We start from the raw sequence: 17,877 nt of genomic DNA, 5'->3' as shown, positions 1-17,877 counted from the left end.
TTGAACCGGCAAACTTTCAAAAACCCTACAGTTAAGCTTGGATTGAATTTTAATTTTCAAAAACATTCCTTTTCTTATTTATTTGGTTTAATGAATCGTCTCGACTTTCATCAAGCCTTTTAATGTCTCAAATTTAATGTTTTTTTTTTATCATTGTTTAGTTTCGTTTTTACTAATATTCTTTTTAAAGGAATGCTTAACACTGCAGATCTTTATATGTTTAATTAATGTAACAGGACAATATGTGAGTAATAGTAATAAAAAAAAGATACACATTTACTCATTTACCCATCTTTCTAAGATGAATTTAGAAAAAAAAAACATGTTTATTTTTCCAATAATTATCAATGGGGTATCTTTATTTTATATGTAACTCTTATAGGTAAATAATTACATATGGTTCTAGCTAAAATGGATGGAAAAAAAACGTAACCGGTTAAAAGTTTAGTTCTATAAAAAATATTTCCTTTTTCATACAATTTGAGTAGTTACATTGTTTTACATAAGTGAATGTAGTTATTATCAATATAGTCAAATTTTAAAAACCTCTACGTAGAGGAGATTGTGAATGATAATAGAATCAACTTCGGGTACATATGCCTCAAAATGAATGTTGTTCCCAGTTGTCCGATTTATCGGTTGTGGATCATGGACATCCCCTGCACCCAGGAACTTTATAAATTGTCAACTTCATTTATCTTATTGTTTCTCTTTCACATCATATTGATTATTAAGGAAATTAATTCAAAGAGCTGCTGATTGTAATTATATAATGGTTAATTTCAATTAATTCAAACTTGTTTCCGTTACTAAGTGATACCCTATGCAAGCATATATATAATGGCAGATTTCAATTAGAAAGGAGTCAAAATTGAGTTACTTATTTGCAAAGTAATGCATATATAATGAGTAACTAAATCTACGACTACACACATCAAACAACTTAATTTGAGAGAAAAGTGACGAGCGGCAAGAGCATCAATAGATCGATGGATAACGATTCAAGGATGGTGCCAATAATTGAAGCAGTTTCAACAGGGAATTATGGTGTGTTTAACACTTTTGATTGGTAGAAGAAAAAAGGACATTGTTGTTATCTTAGAGGTGTGATTAGGATAGAAGAAGAAATGGTTTATCTAAACCACGTCGTTACCAAAGAAGTAATGGTCTTAGTATAAAGCATGTTTGTATGGACACTTTCATGCCACGTCAGATTTCATCTAATTAAAAATTGTTCATCTAAGCCTTTAGGTCCATAATGGCTTTTATGCAAAATAATAATAATAATAATTAATTAATTATTTATTTATTTAATGGCTTTTCTAGATAAAAGGTTGATAACGTGATAGTTTTTTAACTTTTTATGTAAATTGCATTAAATAAAGTTATTCATCAAAAGGTCCTTCCATTAACTCCATATGAATATAGATGCAACAATTCAAACATGATGTACAATTTTTAATGCATAAAATATGAGTAGCGTCCGAAAATAAACAGACTACAAGAGATAGATAAAAGCAACCCCTCACAATGAGCTCATTAGATAAGAACACTTCTTGATTTCAATATTGTCTATATCTAGTTTCTCTTGTGGAAAATTGCACATTCCAATCTTGTCTGCCCCTTGGTCAGGCAACAAGTCACAAGGCTTAGGAACTACACCACTAGTCACCCCTTGAATATCACTACATGTCCATGGCACTTTTTTGGCCTTCACACGCATACCAATAGTCGCATTCGATATACAAATCCCCTTAAAACTATCCCCCGAGATCCCCTCCAATCGAGCCGCCATTGTCACGTTTTCCGCGACCACGTCCATGTAATTTATGTTCTGGATGATTGGAATAGCATTTGGGTCCCAGTGATCATCAGCATGAGACCCATAGTTTCCGGTGATCCAGAACACCCATTTCATGGTATGCAGGGTCATACCTTTTACATAAATGTCCTTTACGAATCCACCACGCCCGACCCCAGTCTTGATTCGGACTGCTGATTCGGTGTTGATGGCGACGATGTCCTCCGCCCTCACATCCTGAATCCCACCTGACATTTCACTTCCCAATGCAATGGCGGCACTGTAAGGCGATATACACGTGAGCCGTCTGATGATCAAGTGATCTGTCGGCATGGCAAATGATATCCCGTACTCATCCCAACCACTCTTAACCGCCACACAATCGTCTCCGGAGACAATATATGTGTCTTCTATTCTCGTGTTTGAGCAAGAATCTAATACACATTTAATTCATTATAATTACTGAAAATTCGATCAACCGACGAAATTAATAGAGGTAATTAAGACTAACCCGGGTTAATTCCATCGGTGTTGGGAGACTGAACTGGAGCCAAAATTGTAATCCCTTGTATAAGAATGTTGCTGCAATACAACATATATAAGCTTAAGAATGGACTAATATGCCAATGATTTTGCAATGTAGGGGTCAAAAATATACATGACAATTATAATATTTCATATTTAGCCCAATACTATTGTTAACTGTCACACAACTCACTTTAATGTACAAGAAGACTTGCTAAAGTAAAAGAAAGGGCATTTTAGGAAATCCCACTATAAAATAATGATTACCTGCTATAAACGGGATGGACATTCCATGATGGAGAATTTAAAAACGTAAGATTGGAAATCTGAATGGTATCTGAATACATGATCTCAAGTAGATAGGGCCGAGTGTATTTCAATTTTTTCCCATGGAATTTTTGCCACCAAAGTAAACCTTGGCCGTCGATCGTGCCATTATCACCTATCCAACGTTCATGATTAAATCTCAAGGCATTTTATAATAACTTATAAAAGTAAGCTTGATGTCTAATTTGGTCATTTTAGCTACCTGTGATAACGACATCAGTGAGATTTGTCCCAAATATGAGGCTAATGTACCTTCCCCCGGCTGCATCTCTTCCATGGCCGTAGGATGGCAGAGGATCAATCACTGGCCATCCATTTATATCCTGTTTATACATAATGTACAAGTAACTAAGCCAAGAGTACAAGTTGGATACAAATCACTTACTTAGTAGTTAGTAGTTACCAGTTACATTTTCGTTTCAAACCGACCATTCTTCTTGCAAAAGTAAGAAAAATAGGAAACTTTATAAGATAAAATGCCTAAAATACCCTCCTAATAAGTAGAAAACTCACTATCATCACAGATTCACAACTTTAAACTTCAATTATATACTTCAAATAAGGCCAAATATATATCACATGATCAAAACAAGCCAAAAGTATTTTATTGGAGTTTGTAATTCCGGGGGATAAATTCTCACGTGACTAGATTGGACAAAAGTTATCTGTATTGATAAAAACTGTATAACTGTATTAAATTTGTGCATCTGAAAATTAAGGTTACTTTAATATGTACTTGTATATTCATAAGTTGATCACCATTTAATTTGCAAAATACATGTTATATGTGTAATATTTTTACTGCTCTTTATTCTATTAATTATCCTGACTATATTTACAATTTCTACCAATACATATTTTGTATTCTTACTTTGGCTGTAAATGTCAAACAAGCATATTTTTAATTCAAATTTTACGAAAAAAATAAATAAATAAACTCTCATATGTAAAACTGAAAATTTTATGTTTGACATTAAAAAGGTGAAATACCTGTGAAGCAAGAAGGGTGGCATCCTTGTGAAGAAAGAGAGTAAAATGGCTTGTGAGATTGAAGCTGCCGGTCAACCATTGACCAGCTGGGACATAGAGCTGAGCCCCACCGTCTGAGCCGTATTGGCTCAATGAATTCACTGCTTCCTGAAAGGCCCTTGTATTTAGCGTTTTTCCATCTCCAACCCCTCCAAATTCTACAATTGATGCACTGTGCCCTCTGCAGCTTATCGCCGTGTACTCTAATGACCCTTCTAGTTTTCTTACTTTTCTTCCCTCAACTACTCCCATACTTGCCACCACTATCACCACCACAAATAACAATATTATCTCTCTCATCTGTAAAAGAAAAGAGATGTGATTAAATAGTGTAGTAGCTCAAATAAAAAGGTTATTAATTACCTTACTTATTATGGGCAAGAATGGTATTTCACATTCATATAGCAAAGAAACGTAATTATGATTATTTTAAAACAATAATGTTATAATAACACGTACATCAACGAGCTTAAACACATTATATGTTGAAAATCTTTTACTTTTGTTGCTACAATAGTGAGAATGAATTATGCATCTATAGTTGTATATTTGCAATGAAATTTCACCTTCTATCAAAAACCAGTTTATGGTTTCATGTGCAGAATTAATCGAAATAGTTGAGGCAGAAGTGCACTTACTTGAAGATGTAGATGGCTCCTTGTTTTGTGGCAACACTCCATAGTTAGCTTTTGAAGAATGTAATGTGAGATGTGTTTGGTGGGGTGTTGGAAAAGCATGAAGTCTTTTGTGAGTATTTATAGGACAAAAACCCAATATTATTGGCATGGGCATACTCACATGTATCTTCATTTATGCTAAAATGGAATTAGTGTTAAATATAAAAAACAACAATATATTTTTATTGATTTGGTATTATATTTTATTTTTGTTTTTTTTTTCTTGTTATAACATTGTATTTTGAAAAATGTGTTTAATTATTACAATATCATTTGGATACAAGGCAATTTAATCATCTTTACGAGAACATACTGAAATTGCAATTTTATAATTTAATAGATTTACCAAAATACAGTGTCTTATCAAGAAAAAAAAAAACTACAAATACAATATTATAATAAAAATTAAATAATAATATGATGTTATAATACTAAATAACTTAAAATACTTTGATATTTCTTACGCTTAGCCTAAATAATTATTCAATATGAAATGTATCTGTTACAAAATAGTGCATATCCAAGATATCTAATAACAATATGTAATATGAAACATAAGTTTTACAATTTCGGATTATATATTATTAGTAATGGAAAAAGATGTATATTATTATAAATTTATAATAAAATACATATTGCTATTATAAATAATGATTAAATACGTTATCTATATAAAAACAAATACGTTATTATGTCGATAATTTAAACCATTATTAATCCACCACTTATTTTAGGTACAAGTTCCGGGTTATATATTTTATGCACCCCACATTCTTGTTCCATTTGGTTTTAATGCTATTTTATTTAGATTCTCTTTTTTCTCTTGTGACTCTCTAGTGATGTGATTCATGATTACCATTTGGAACTTTGTGGCACAAGAAAACTTAGGCTATTGTTTATTATCATAAAGTATGTTCATATGCAGTTATATGGATTTTATATAAGAGAGGTTATACTATATTAATAAAATAGCATGTATTTGAAGTGTTTGATGATGAAAAATTGAGCAATGATAACTGCTTTCTTGTGTTTCGAAAAGAAGAAGAAAAAACATGTTAGGAATACTAAGTCGATGAGGACTTGGAGAACAAGCAATCTAGTTTATGGCAAGTCTAGATTATGACAAGTTGGTCATAAGTTTCCTAGTCTAATACAAGTTGGTATGTTAGGTTATATATACTTATCTATAATCGAGTTTATAATTATGAGAACAGATTGTAAAACATTGGTTTTGAGTGATTTTTCAATTAATCAAAGAGTGAATTTTGGTTATTTTTATTTTGCATTCTTGTTTTTTAAACTTTAATTGGTATCAGAGCATAGGGTTCGTGAGGACGTAGGGTGGCTGGTTTGAGAGTCGGTTTCAAGAAAACTGTAGCCTTTCGTTGCGGGGCAGACGCAACGGGAACCGGGTTCGGTTTAAGGGGGTGTGGATTGTTTTTGAGCGCGAGTTGAAGCATCTCAATAGCAGCCACGATTTCTCTTGATCGGGCTTGTTCTATGGTAGAGAGAGACTAACCGGAGGCGCGGAATAGACGAACGGAAAGACGTAAAGCGGGTAGCTTTTATTTGGTTTGGTTTGTGGGTGACGAAAGACGGTAAAGGTGGTCGTGACCTTGTCTTGTTGTTCGGTGGAAGAGTGCTCTCAAAACAAGTTTGATTAAACAGGTCGAGGTTGTCAAAAGAGAGAATAAGACGTTGATCGGTTGAAATCAAATAGTAGAAAAATCAAAGGGTTGTGTTTACATTAATTGGACAACAATGACTAGCGAGGTAGAAAGTTCGAATTGTTCGTGATAAGGGGATACCGGTGTAGGTGCGTGAAAAGCGGGCAGGAAGGATCCGTCAAAGCAGGTGGCTTTGGATTCAGTTCGTTTGGCATGATTGAAAGAAAACGGTGAAGCAGGTGGCTTTGTTTTCTTGGTCGATGGAGATGCCTCTTTGAGCAAAGGTAATCGGAACAAAGGAAGAGATTGGACAAACAACACGGTGTGAACATTATGGCGGTGGAAGTTCAAATCGGATGGCTTTGGATCTGGCCGAAGAGAGGTTGTGAATTCGGGAAAAGTCTAGATGGTAATGAACGCATCCAACGGGATGTCATGTTACATGTTACATGTGTTGTGAACAATCAAAATGGTACGGATGACTTTAGACGTAACCGAGGTGGAGGTTGGGTGTCCGGAAAAGTCGAGAATTGAGATGGTTCGAAAAGAATGTGATTTTTCAGAATGTGACGACAACGATGAGCCCGTATTTTAAATACGGATCGGGTTGAAGAAATCTCTAGAAGGACTTAGAGATACGGCGGTGATTGTTGGAATCCTAAGTCGATGAGGACTTGGACACCAAGCAATCTAGTTTATGGCAAGTCTAGTTTATGGCAAGTCTAGTTTATGACAAGTTGGTCATAAGTTTCCTAGTCTAATACAAGTTGGTATGTTAGGCTATATATACATGTCTATAATCGAGTTTATGATTATGAGAACAGATTGTAAAACATTGGTTTTGAGTGATTTTCCAATTAATCAAAGAGTGAATTTTGGTTATTTTTATTTTGCATTCTTGTTTTCTAAACTTTAAAACAAACATAGTTTTTTAACTTGTATAAAAGTTCAAATTATTTTCACATGATTGTTTCTAAGGAGCTTAAAGCAAGGGTGTAAAATGATTGTTGTTGTCGATTACATAATTAGTCTTTAAGTATACTCTTGATTTATAAAGTTTTAGTCTTGAATTTTTATTTTATTTTTACGCCTATTGTTTTTATTTAAGGTTTTTGTAACGTTGTTTGTCCATATTTTAAGTAAAAGATGACAAAAAAAAATACAAAGTTGTAAACAATTATACTCATAAACCTAAAATAGATATTTTATTGTGAACAAAGACCATAAAAATGTTATAAAAATCTCAAATAAATACCAAAATTACGAAAGAATTTTTATGGATGTGAAATCCTCTAGCACTTAATTTGTAGTGTTCACTTTTCAAGCTCCTTGTTAGAATTATAATATTCATACGAACAATTTTTATTTTATTTTTTTGTCAAATTTGAAGTTATGACCAAAAATAGTAACAATTTATATTATCGTAAGTGAAATATTTTAGGCATCTCATGTTAGCTCAATCAAGTAAGGTTTGGTAAGCATCAAGGTTGTAAAGATCATGATTTTACCTAGGATCGATTTCTATTTTGTAAAATCGTGATCATAAGATCGGGTCGAGATCGAAAATGACACCTAATTGAAATAATTGTAAGTTTAAGACTAAAAAGTGTATCTATATCTACCTCTTTGCAATTATATAAAATTTGGAACATAATGATAATCTTAAACCTAATATATAAACTTTGAATCGTTGATATTGTTTTCTTCTTTTTATAATATTATAACGACCCGGATTTTCTATACATAATTTCTAAGGGACATATCAGAGTTTTATCTAACAAATACAGAATTCTATGCAAATCAAAACCTTTACATCTCAGGACAAATCACGAGTTTACAATAAAAATCTATCCATCTAAACGAACAACAAGGAAATACAACAAATAGCGACCTACTATCTAAGTTTTGTCCTTGTGCTCCTGTCTTCTCTTCTGGTACCACGGTTGCTGCTACCTGAACCTATAAAACATAAAATATCTATTATATGAGACAAACATGTCTTGTGAGTTATTCTTTCTACTTTTCTTATCTTTCTTTTCCTTCTCTTTCTCATACTGTATCATCTAACTCTTTCTTTCATAGCATACACTGCTATTCTTTCCCATCTTATATATCTCTTCTCATCTAACCTCATCATTTCATCTCTTACTCCATCTTAGTCTCTTCTCATTCTCTGCACATACTTTGTCTCTGTCTCTACCTCTACCTCTTCTCTACTCTATCTTTACTCTACGCTATCTCTTTTTTACTATGTCTCTTCTATACTTTGTCTCTTGTAACATCCCAAAAATACAACCCAAAAAATTTTTTGTTTGAAAACTTTACTAAACCATAATACCAATATTAAAAGATAAAACCATGAATCATGTATCTCAAAATGTCATAATAAATTTATCAAATCAAAACTAGTGTCAAGATCATATCAAAATATCAGATTCAAACTCCCAGGCTAAAACTATGGTTTGTGTCATGCCATCATCCCAAGCCCTTCCCTTTGCTAGTTGAAGTACCTGAAACCAAAACTGAATTTGTAAGCACGAAGCTTAGTGAGTTTCCCCCAAACTACCACATACCATACAATAACATATAAAGCACATACTGGGCCTCGCCCACTGCATCGGACCGAAGTCTGGAACTGACTAGGGCCTTGCCCACTACATCGGACCGAAGTCCGGAACTGACTAGGGCCTTGCCCACTGCATCGGACCGAAGTCTGGAACTGCATCGGACCAAAGTCCGGAACTGACTGAACATATCATAACATAATCGTAACATATAATATGAACACATATACTACATACTGCATCGGACCATAGTCCGGAACACATAACACATACCATGCATGTATCACAAAGACACCAAGCATACTGAACTACTGCATCGGACTGTAGTCCGGAACTACTGCTAACTAAACGGGCCGGCATTGTGGCCGTAGACCCGTTCCTACTGGAAGGAAACTCACCTCCTAAGGCTGGCTGCTGAAATGCTGCTCGGGAACTGTCTGACTGCTGCTCCGGTAACTCCCCGGCTACAATTCCCAAAAGACACTTAATCAGACAATGATAACTAATCTTAGGGTAAAATGACTATTTTACCCCCCGGTCAAAGTCAACAATCCGTTGACCTGACTCGCCGAGTTGAGCCGCCAACTTGTCGAGTACCTATCTTTCCTTCTACTCCCCTTCCCGACTCTACTCGTCGAGTTTAGCGAAGACTCGACGAGTTCTCATTCTATAATAACATCAAGTCAACCTTTATCTGACTCGCCGAGTTGTATGAACAACTCGTCGAGTCCTCCTTCATCATATGAACACTTCCAGTCTGTGACTCGCCGAGTTGTATGAACAACTCGTCGAGTCTGTTCTTATAGGTAAGGAGATTGCCTTGGACTCGCCGAGTCAGGGCGTAGACTCGCCGAGTCCCTCTACACTCAGATCCATGTCTTAACTCACTGAGTCTTTACTCCACTCACTAACGGACTCGCTACAACTGAACAGGGAATCTAAGACTCGCGACCGGACTCGCCGAGTCCGAAGAATGACTCGTTGAGTCCTTTGCATGCAGTTTCTATTCAGTCGATTCTAATCAGTTTCAGTGCATCCAATTCATAGATCTGGGCTTCTGGGACAATCTGAACACGTAAAGTTGCTAACTTTACGTGTATCTATGATGCAATGAAGCAATAACACTCAAACTTGGCTATAATGGGGTTTACTTGTCTAGAACAAGGCCATGGCTGCCAAAAGGTGGCCTTCTTGAGCTCCTGGAACTCAAGAGAGGCTAGATCCGAGATATGGCTTGATTACAAGGCTTCATCACTAGGGATTTGGGGTTTTTGAGCTCAAAACCATCAATTTGGGAACAAACTAGATCTAGAAATACAATAACCAAGATGAAAGCTTTAATACCAGAAAGGATGGCCAAAGAGGAGTATAATCTAGATCTACTTCTTCTTCCTTGAGTTCTTCTACCTTCTCCTTCTTCTTCTTGCTCAACAATACACCAAGATTCCTTCACAAGGGCAAAAATCACTCACACACACTTTAAGGAGGCTAGGGTTTCGGGAATAAGTCTCTGAGAGGTGAAGGAGGCTGGTTTGGGGCTATAATGGTGTTTAAATAGGGTACACTCCCTAAAATTAGCGCTTCATCCAGACCGGCGGACTCGCCGAGTCCGGGAATATGGACTCGTCGAGTCGCCACGCCTACTCCACGTGCTAACTCGCTGCTAATCGACGAGTTAGGGCCACTGACTCGTCGAGTAGCTTCTAAAATAAAAGAAAATAATGTTTTAAATGCATACCAGGAACGGGGCGTTACAACTCTCCCCCACTTATCTTAGACTTCGTCCTCGAAGTCTGCTGCTACTGAATCTGAAAATAACTCCGGATAATGCTCCCTCATCTCCTCCTCGGTCTCCCATGTCCATTCTGAACCCTTCCGGTGCTGCCACTGCACCTTCACTAGCTGAACCACCTTGTTCCTCAAGGTCTACATCTTCCGATCCAAGATCGCAACTGGTCTCTCGATGTAATTCAGGCTGCTGTCAACCTGAATATCCTCCAACGGTACAACTGCCGACTCATCCACCAAACACTTCCGTAACTGAGACACATGGAAAGTGTTGTGGATCTGGCTAAGCTCTGCTGGAAGATCTAACCGATAAGCAACCCGACCCACCCGGGCCAAAACCCTAAAGGGACCAATGAATCTGGGGCCCAGCTTGCCCCTTTTCCGGAACCTGATGACACCCTTCCAGGGTGACACTTTCAGGAGGACCATATCGCCTACCTGGAACTCCAAATCAAAATGCCTCTTATCGGCGTAACTCTTCTGTCGACTCTGAGCAGTCTGGAGCCGGCTACGGACCTGCTGTATCAACTCTATGGTCTTAAGCACCACCCCAGTGCTCCCCATGACTCTCTGACCGACCTCGCCCTAACAGATTGGGGTCCTACACTTCCTCCCGTAGAGCATCTCAAAGGGAGGCCGGTCTATACTGGAGTGGTAACTGTTGTTATACGAAAATTCCGCTAATGGAAGGTACGTATCCCAACTGCCACCAAAATCTAGGACACATGCCCGAAGCATGTCCTCGAGAGTCTGAATCGTCCTTTCGCTCTGCCCGTCCGTATGAGGGTGGAAAGCGGTGCTGAAAAGGAGACGAGTCCCCATCTCGTCATGGAACCGCTTCCAAACCTGGAAGTAAACCGGACGTCTCGATCTGATACTACTGAAACAGGCACTCCATAACGTGCCACAACCTCTTGTACGTAAATATCGGGTAACTTCTCGACCGATATGCTATCCTGGATCGATACGAAATGCGCACTCTTGGTCAACTGATCTACTATGACCCAAATCGAATCAACTCCATGTGCAGTCCTGGGAAGCTTAGTAACAAAATCCATAGTGATATCCTCCCATTTCCACACGGGAATGTCTAATGGCTGCATCTTGCCGTGGGGTCTCTAGTGCTCTGCCTTGACCTTCCTACAGGTCAGGCATCTCTCTACGTACCAAGATATGTCCCGCTTCATGCAGGGCCACCAATAATCGGGTCGAAGATCTCTGTACATCTTTGTTGCCCCTGGGTGGATGGAGAACCGAGACTTGTGGGCCTCATCCATCAACACCTGCCGTACTCCTCCCCAGTACGGCACCCAAACTCTCCCATGAAGGGTCAGCAATCCTCGACTGTCATAATCAAAAGAAGCTAATCGGCCCACGATCCACTCGCACTTCTGTCTTTCCTTTTTTAGGCCCTCAACATGTGCCTCTTTAATCTGCTCCAGTAATGGAGTAATCACTGTCATCCTCAGACATATATCTCTGATCGGGGCCGTCATCGCCTTGCGGCTCAGGGCGTCGGCCACTACGTTGGCCTTGCCCGGATGATAAAGGATCTCACAATCATAGTCCTTAACCACATCTAACCACCAACGCTGCCTCATGTTTAGATTCGGCTGATCCATAAGGTACCTCAGACTCTTGTGATCCGTGTAAATGGTACAACGGACCCCATAGAGGTAATGTCTCCAAATCTTGAGGGCGAACACCACTGCCCCCAGCTCTAAATCGTGCGTCGGATAGTTAGCCTCGTGAGGCTTCAACTGTCTAGAGGCATATGCTATCACAAGCCCTCGCTGCATCAACACTGCTCCCATACCTGTGATCGAAGCGTCACAGTAGACTACGAAGTCATCCACTCCCTCTGGCAGGGTAAGAATCGGTGCCTCGCACAATCTCTGCCTGAGGGTCTCAAATGCTGCCTGCTGCTCAGGCCCCCAGCGAAATGCCACCGACTTCCTGGTCAGTCGAGTGAGCGGAACTGCTATCTTGGAGAAATCCTGGATGAATCTCTTGTAGTACCCTGCCAAACCTTGGAAGCTCCGAATCTCAGATGGAGACCTCGGGATCTCCCACTGCATCACGGCCTCTATCTTGGCCGGATCTACTAGTATACCCTTCTGGTTGACGAGGTGTCCAAAGAACTGCACCTCGCGCAACCAGAACTCACACTGGGAGAACTTTGCGAAAAGTCTCTCCCTCCTCAGTGTCTCCAGCACCTCCCTCAGGTGCTCCTCGTGCTGCTCCTGATTCTTGGAGTAAACCAAGATGTCGTCGATGAATACTATCACAAATCGATCTAACATCGGTCTGCATACGCGGTTCATGAGATCCATGAACGCGGCTGGTGCGTTGGTGAGCCCAAATGGCATCACCACAAACTCATAATGCCCATAGCGGTTCCTAAAAGCAGTCTTCTGCACATCATCATCTCTGACCCGCATCTGGTGATATCCGGACCGTAGATCAATCTTGGAAAACCAAGATGCCCCCTGCAGCTGATCAAACAAGTCATTTATCCTCGGGAGTGGGTAACGGTTCTTCACCGTTACCTTATTCAGCTCTCGGTAATCAATACACATACGGTGCGACCCGTCTTTCTTCTTCACAAACAGGATCGGGGCTCCCCATGGCGAACTGCTTGGTCTGATAAAACCCTTGTCTAGTAGCTCCTGCAGCTGCGTAGACAACTCCTGCATCTCGGGAGGAGCCAATCGGTATGGTGCCTTGGCTATTGGAGCCGCACCAGGAACCAGGTCAATCTTGAACGCAACCTGTCTCTCAGGAGGTATCCCAGGCAAATCCTCTGGGAATACATCTGGGTACTCGCGTAGTACTTGTACAGCGTCAACTGTCTCCTTGCCCTTCTCCCGGGCATCTAAAACATAGGCAACGTACCCTGTGCAACCCTGTTGAAAGTAGCGCCTCGCTCTCGCTGCTGAACACAGAATCGGTTCGCGTTGTGGCCTCTCACCCTGAATCACTAACTCTCTCCCACTAGGAGTGCGGACCCTCACTAACTGCAGTTCACAATCAATCACTGCCCCATTGTGGCTCAACCAATCCATACCCACTATGACCTTATTCCCTCGCAGGGGAATATGAACCAGATCTACTGAAAACTGCTCATCAAATAACCGCAGCGAACACCCCCTATGTACCCTCGCGACCCTGACGGTCCTGTCATCAACTATCTCAACCTCAAGTGGATGGTCCAGCTCCCCCGGAGCTCTGCTAAACCGCTTGCTAAGCGCGAGCGAGACAAACGATCGGGTGGCCCCCGAATCAAACAATATTGTAGCTGAAATGTCGTTCACTAAGAACGACCATGAATACAAACACATAATCATGAGAAATAATCAATATTAAATACAGAGATAAGGGGAAAATACATACCCGTCACCACATTAGGAGTCGCCCGCGCCTCCTCTGCTGTCATCTGGAAAGCTCTACTCTTCGCCACTGGCGCCTCAGTCCGACCCTGACGGCCGTCTGTAATCCTGAAAGTAGCAGGGGCAGGTGGTGCCACCTTCCCTGCTGCTGCTAAACTCGGGCACTCGGACTTTTTATGTCCCCTCTGATTGCAATGGAAGCAAATCAGATCAGCTGCTGTGGTGGTGGGTGTACAATCTCTACTCATATGTCCGGTCCGAACGCACTTGTAGCAGCCGGAGATCTCTGCCTTGCACGCCCCATCTTGCAATCTCCCACACTTTCCACACCTAATGTGGCTCTGCTGTCCTCTGGATCTGTGATCCGATACCTTGGGCTTTTTGCTCGAACTCCCTGTTCCAGATGCCGCCTTTGGCTTCCTCTTCTTCTCCATCTCCAAATCTATCTCTCTCTCACGAGCCCTCATAATCATGTCATCCAGCGTTTTACAGCTGGACCGGCTCACAAACTGTCTGATATCACTCCTCAACATCTCATGATAACGAGCCTTCTTCATCTCCTCATCAGCCGCATACTGAGGAACGAGAAGAGCCCTCTCCCTGAACTTGGCGGTAATCTCCGCCACAGTCTTAGTAGTCTGAGTAAGATCCTGAAACTCGCTCCCTAATGGTTGCACCTCGATAACCGGTGCAAACTTGGCTCTGAACATGGTAGTGAAATCGGTCCAGGTCATCGCATCGAGAGCTGCGTCATCTCCCATGACATGTCCGATCTCCTCCCACCAATCTTGTGCCCTGTCCTTCAGGAGACAGGATGCTAGTCTGACCTTGTCCCCCTTGGGACATCTGCTGGTGCAGAATGCATTGGCGACGTCCGCCAACCACCTGGTACTCGCAACGGGATCCCGCGCCCCATGGTAGTCAGGAGCTCTACATGCTCTGAACTCCCTGAAAGTGAGGGTGCGCGACCCCATCATGGCCGCCACCTCAGCACGGAATATTCTCAACTTCTCGTCCATCAGCTCCAATATACCCTCCTTGATCGAACTGAAGATCACAGGAGTTTGCTCGAGTATGATGCGAGTAACCTCTGAGGAGAGAAACTCCCTAGTCTGCTCATCCACATGCTCGGCCCCCGAGCCTGATCCCGATCCCTCACCGGCACCTGAACTGCCGACTGCTGGTCTAGGGCGTAAAACCACCATTCTGAAAACACATAATGACAATGTCAGGAATACATATATATATCTCGAGGGATCGCTACTACTACAAGTTCCCTGGGTTCATCTCAGCCTTCCTTGATTCGAGTACGGATCCTCTGCTTTCAATAGTACGGGCCCATACTACCTTCCACATCTATCCGTACTTTTCTCAAGTACTGCCTCGACTCCACCAAGTCCCTTCTACTACTACTGCTGATCTCTTGTTAATCTCATCCTAGGCTTGTCCTAGGGTAGTCACCAATCCACTCTCCGCCATCAGCTGTATAAGAAGTCCCTGCTTTCTTCCCCTAACTAGCTCGTGAATACTGTTACATATTACTCAGACTAGATAGTTCTTCGAATGAGAGATCCTACCCTACAACGGTTGGACTCAGACAAGATCTGCGCCATAGAGCTAGACCTAACCTTCTGAAATTATTTAATCCTCACAATATGAAACGTAAAATATTCATTTACTAATTAGTGAAAGATAACTAAGACTCCTAAAAGCACAAAGCAAGCAGCATTCGAGCATCGAGTACACATAATCAAGCATATACTACTCTGGCTATCATACTGACAATTCTGTACTAGCATGCAGTTTTCATAGAGCTGAAACACATATAACATGCACATAAGGCATCCTTCCTAGATCCTTAGTCCTAATCTAGCATGTTGTTCTAATAAAGCTGATAATCATGACATAGCATAAACTCGTATGGATAATTTGGGAGTACTTACTTGAGCTCGGCTGATTGCATGCACCACACCCTTTTCCTTTTCGAAGTTCTTTTCTTTCTAAAAATTCTTTTTGCTTTTCTAAAACTCTTTTATTTTGAAAACTTTATACCATTTCCTTAGTTTGAGTTCAGACACACCCGAAAGTGTGCCCGAATCTCTCAAACCAAGGCTCTGATACCAACTTGTAACATCCCAAAAATACAACCCAAAAAAAATTTTGTTTGAAAACTTTACTAAACCATAATATCAATATTAAAAGATAAAACCATGAATCATGTATCTCAAAATGTCATAATAAATTTATCAAATCAAAACTAGTGTCAAGATCATATCAAAATATCAGAGTCAAACTCCCAGGCTAAAACTATGGTCTGTGTCATGCCATCATCCCGAGCCCTTCCCTTTGCTAGTTGAAGTACCTGAAACCAAAACTGAATTTGTAAGCACGAAGCTTAGTGAGTTTCCCCCAAACTACCACATACCATACAATAACATATAAAGCACATACTGGGCCTCGCCCACTGCATCGGACCAAAGTCCGGAACTGACTAGGGCCTTGCCCACTACATCGGACCGAAGTCCGGAACTGACTAGGGCCTTGTCCACTGCATCGGACCGAAGTCTGGAACTGACTAGGGCCTTGCCCACTGCATCAGACCGAAGTCCGGAACTGCAAATATACCTTGGATCTATGTTTTCTCTATTATACATGCAAATATTAACTATTCCAAGGTTTCATCCTAACTAGCATATTATGAAGCACCTATACTACAAAGTTCTAGTTAGATGACATACCTTTTGATGTAGCTTGATGTCTTCAAGATTTAAGAGCTTAGCCCCAATAGTGTGGAAGCCTCAAATGGAATCACAAATCACCAAAACACCTTGGAAGAACTTGAGAGAATATGTATGCACACTAAAATCGGCCCACTCTTATTTTCACACACTTGTGCCAATTTTGTGAGCCAAGGACCCCTTTATATATTATGGAGGATTAGGGTTACATCCATGTAAACCCTAATACCCATGACCTTTCATTTACATAGGATCCATGGGTTAAAAGCTCCATGGACCATCCATGAAAGCTTAGCCCAACCTAAATGAACTTGGCCCATTCCATATATATAAGAGTCCATATTTAATTAGTTCTTTTTGATCACTTAATTAATTCTAAATTAATTCTTGATCAATACTAGTTAAATAATATGATTCCATATTAATATATTAGAACTTATAATATATTAATATAAATCATAAATATACTATTCTCAAAAGACTATCCATATAAATTGTGTCGGTGAAGTGCAACCCAAATGGACCATGTCGGGTCGGGTCAAGTACATACCAAATATAGTTATGGACTTAGACATTAATCCAACAGTCTCCCACTTGGATAAGTCTAAAACTATTATTGAGTATGACTTCAAAACCTAACTGGCAATCGTAGCTCTTAAAGCCGCTGTCGAACTCTGACCTCGTCAATGACTTGTCCATTAGATAAGGGATCATATATTCCTCCATTCTAAATATCATATGGACTGAGACATGGATTATAATCATTCACTCTGTCCATTTGTTGTTTTTCGATTTTCGATTTATGATGACTGACTGATTGAACAAATCAAATCAGTCCTGGCTTGGCCAAGCACTCACATGTGTCATCGCTAAATCATCGAGGGGCCCACAGATGTCGCTTTTATCCCGAAGGTAAAAGGAATGGATAAACTTCGACTCATATGGCTTGTTCTACTACTTGTTGAATCATACACAAAGGCACACTTTATAACATCGAGTTACCAATGTGTTTTCAAGCAATCAATGTATAACCAACTCATAGTAACAACTCATATCTCTAGGTTTGAAGAATATAAGATATTATCGTCTCATGATCACTCGTGATAAAATCCATGAAGTGATTCAAATGAGCGTGGGTTGAATCCAATACTCAGAACTTATGAGCACTCATGAGTGTTGTAGCACCACTTTGTCCAACATCTTAGACCTCTACAAGCCAACCCATGACAGTCTTGATTCATATCTACTTCCAACATATGACCGACTGTGGATGGTTTGAATAACTTAATCATTCAGGAAGAGCGACTTAGTTATTCTGGAAGTCAAAACATGCAAAGTGAAACACAAGAATAAATGAATCAAATATGGTATC

At 40.0% G+C, this 17,877-nt stretch overlaps 1 protein-coding gene across 1 annotated transcript; it reads right to left on the bottom strand.

Moving 5' to 3' along the window:
* Positions 1–1,385: 1,385 nt before the first annotated feature.
* On the bottom strand, positions 1,386–4,465 carry LOC145124248 (putative polygalacturonase). The gene is made up of 6 exons (XM_079059516.1): positions 4,321–4,465; positions 3,644–3,982; positions 2,856–2,976; positions 2,594–2,768; positions 2,313–2,383; positions 1,386–2,235 (listed from the first exon to the last, which is right to left on the bottom strand). Exons 1-6 carry the CDS (start codon positions 4,417–4,419, stop codon positions 1,526–1,528), a joined length of 1,515 nt encoding a protein of 504 aa, XP_078915642.1. The 5' UTR covers positions 4,420–4,465; the 3' UTR covers positions 1,386–1,525.
* Between the last annotated feature and the right edge of the window lie 13,412 nt (positions 4,466–17,877).

Source organism: Lactuca virosa, chromosome 7 (genome assembly GCF_052849685.1).
Source record: "Lactuca virosa cultivar CGN04683 chromosome 7, Lactuca_virosa_CGN04683_v6, whole genome shotgun sequence".
Lineage (NCBI taxonomy): Eukaryota > Viridiplantae > Streptophyta > Magnoliopsida > Asterales > Asteraceae > Lactuca > Lactuca virosa.
This window is presented reverse-complemented; position numbering and strand designations above follow the sequence as displayed.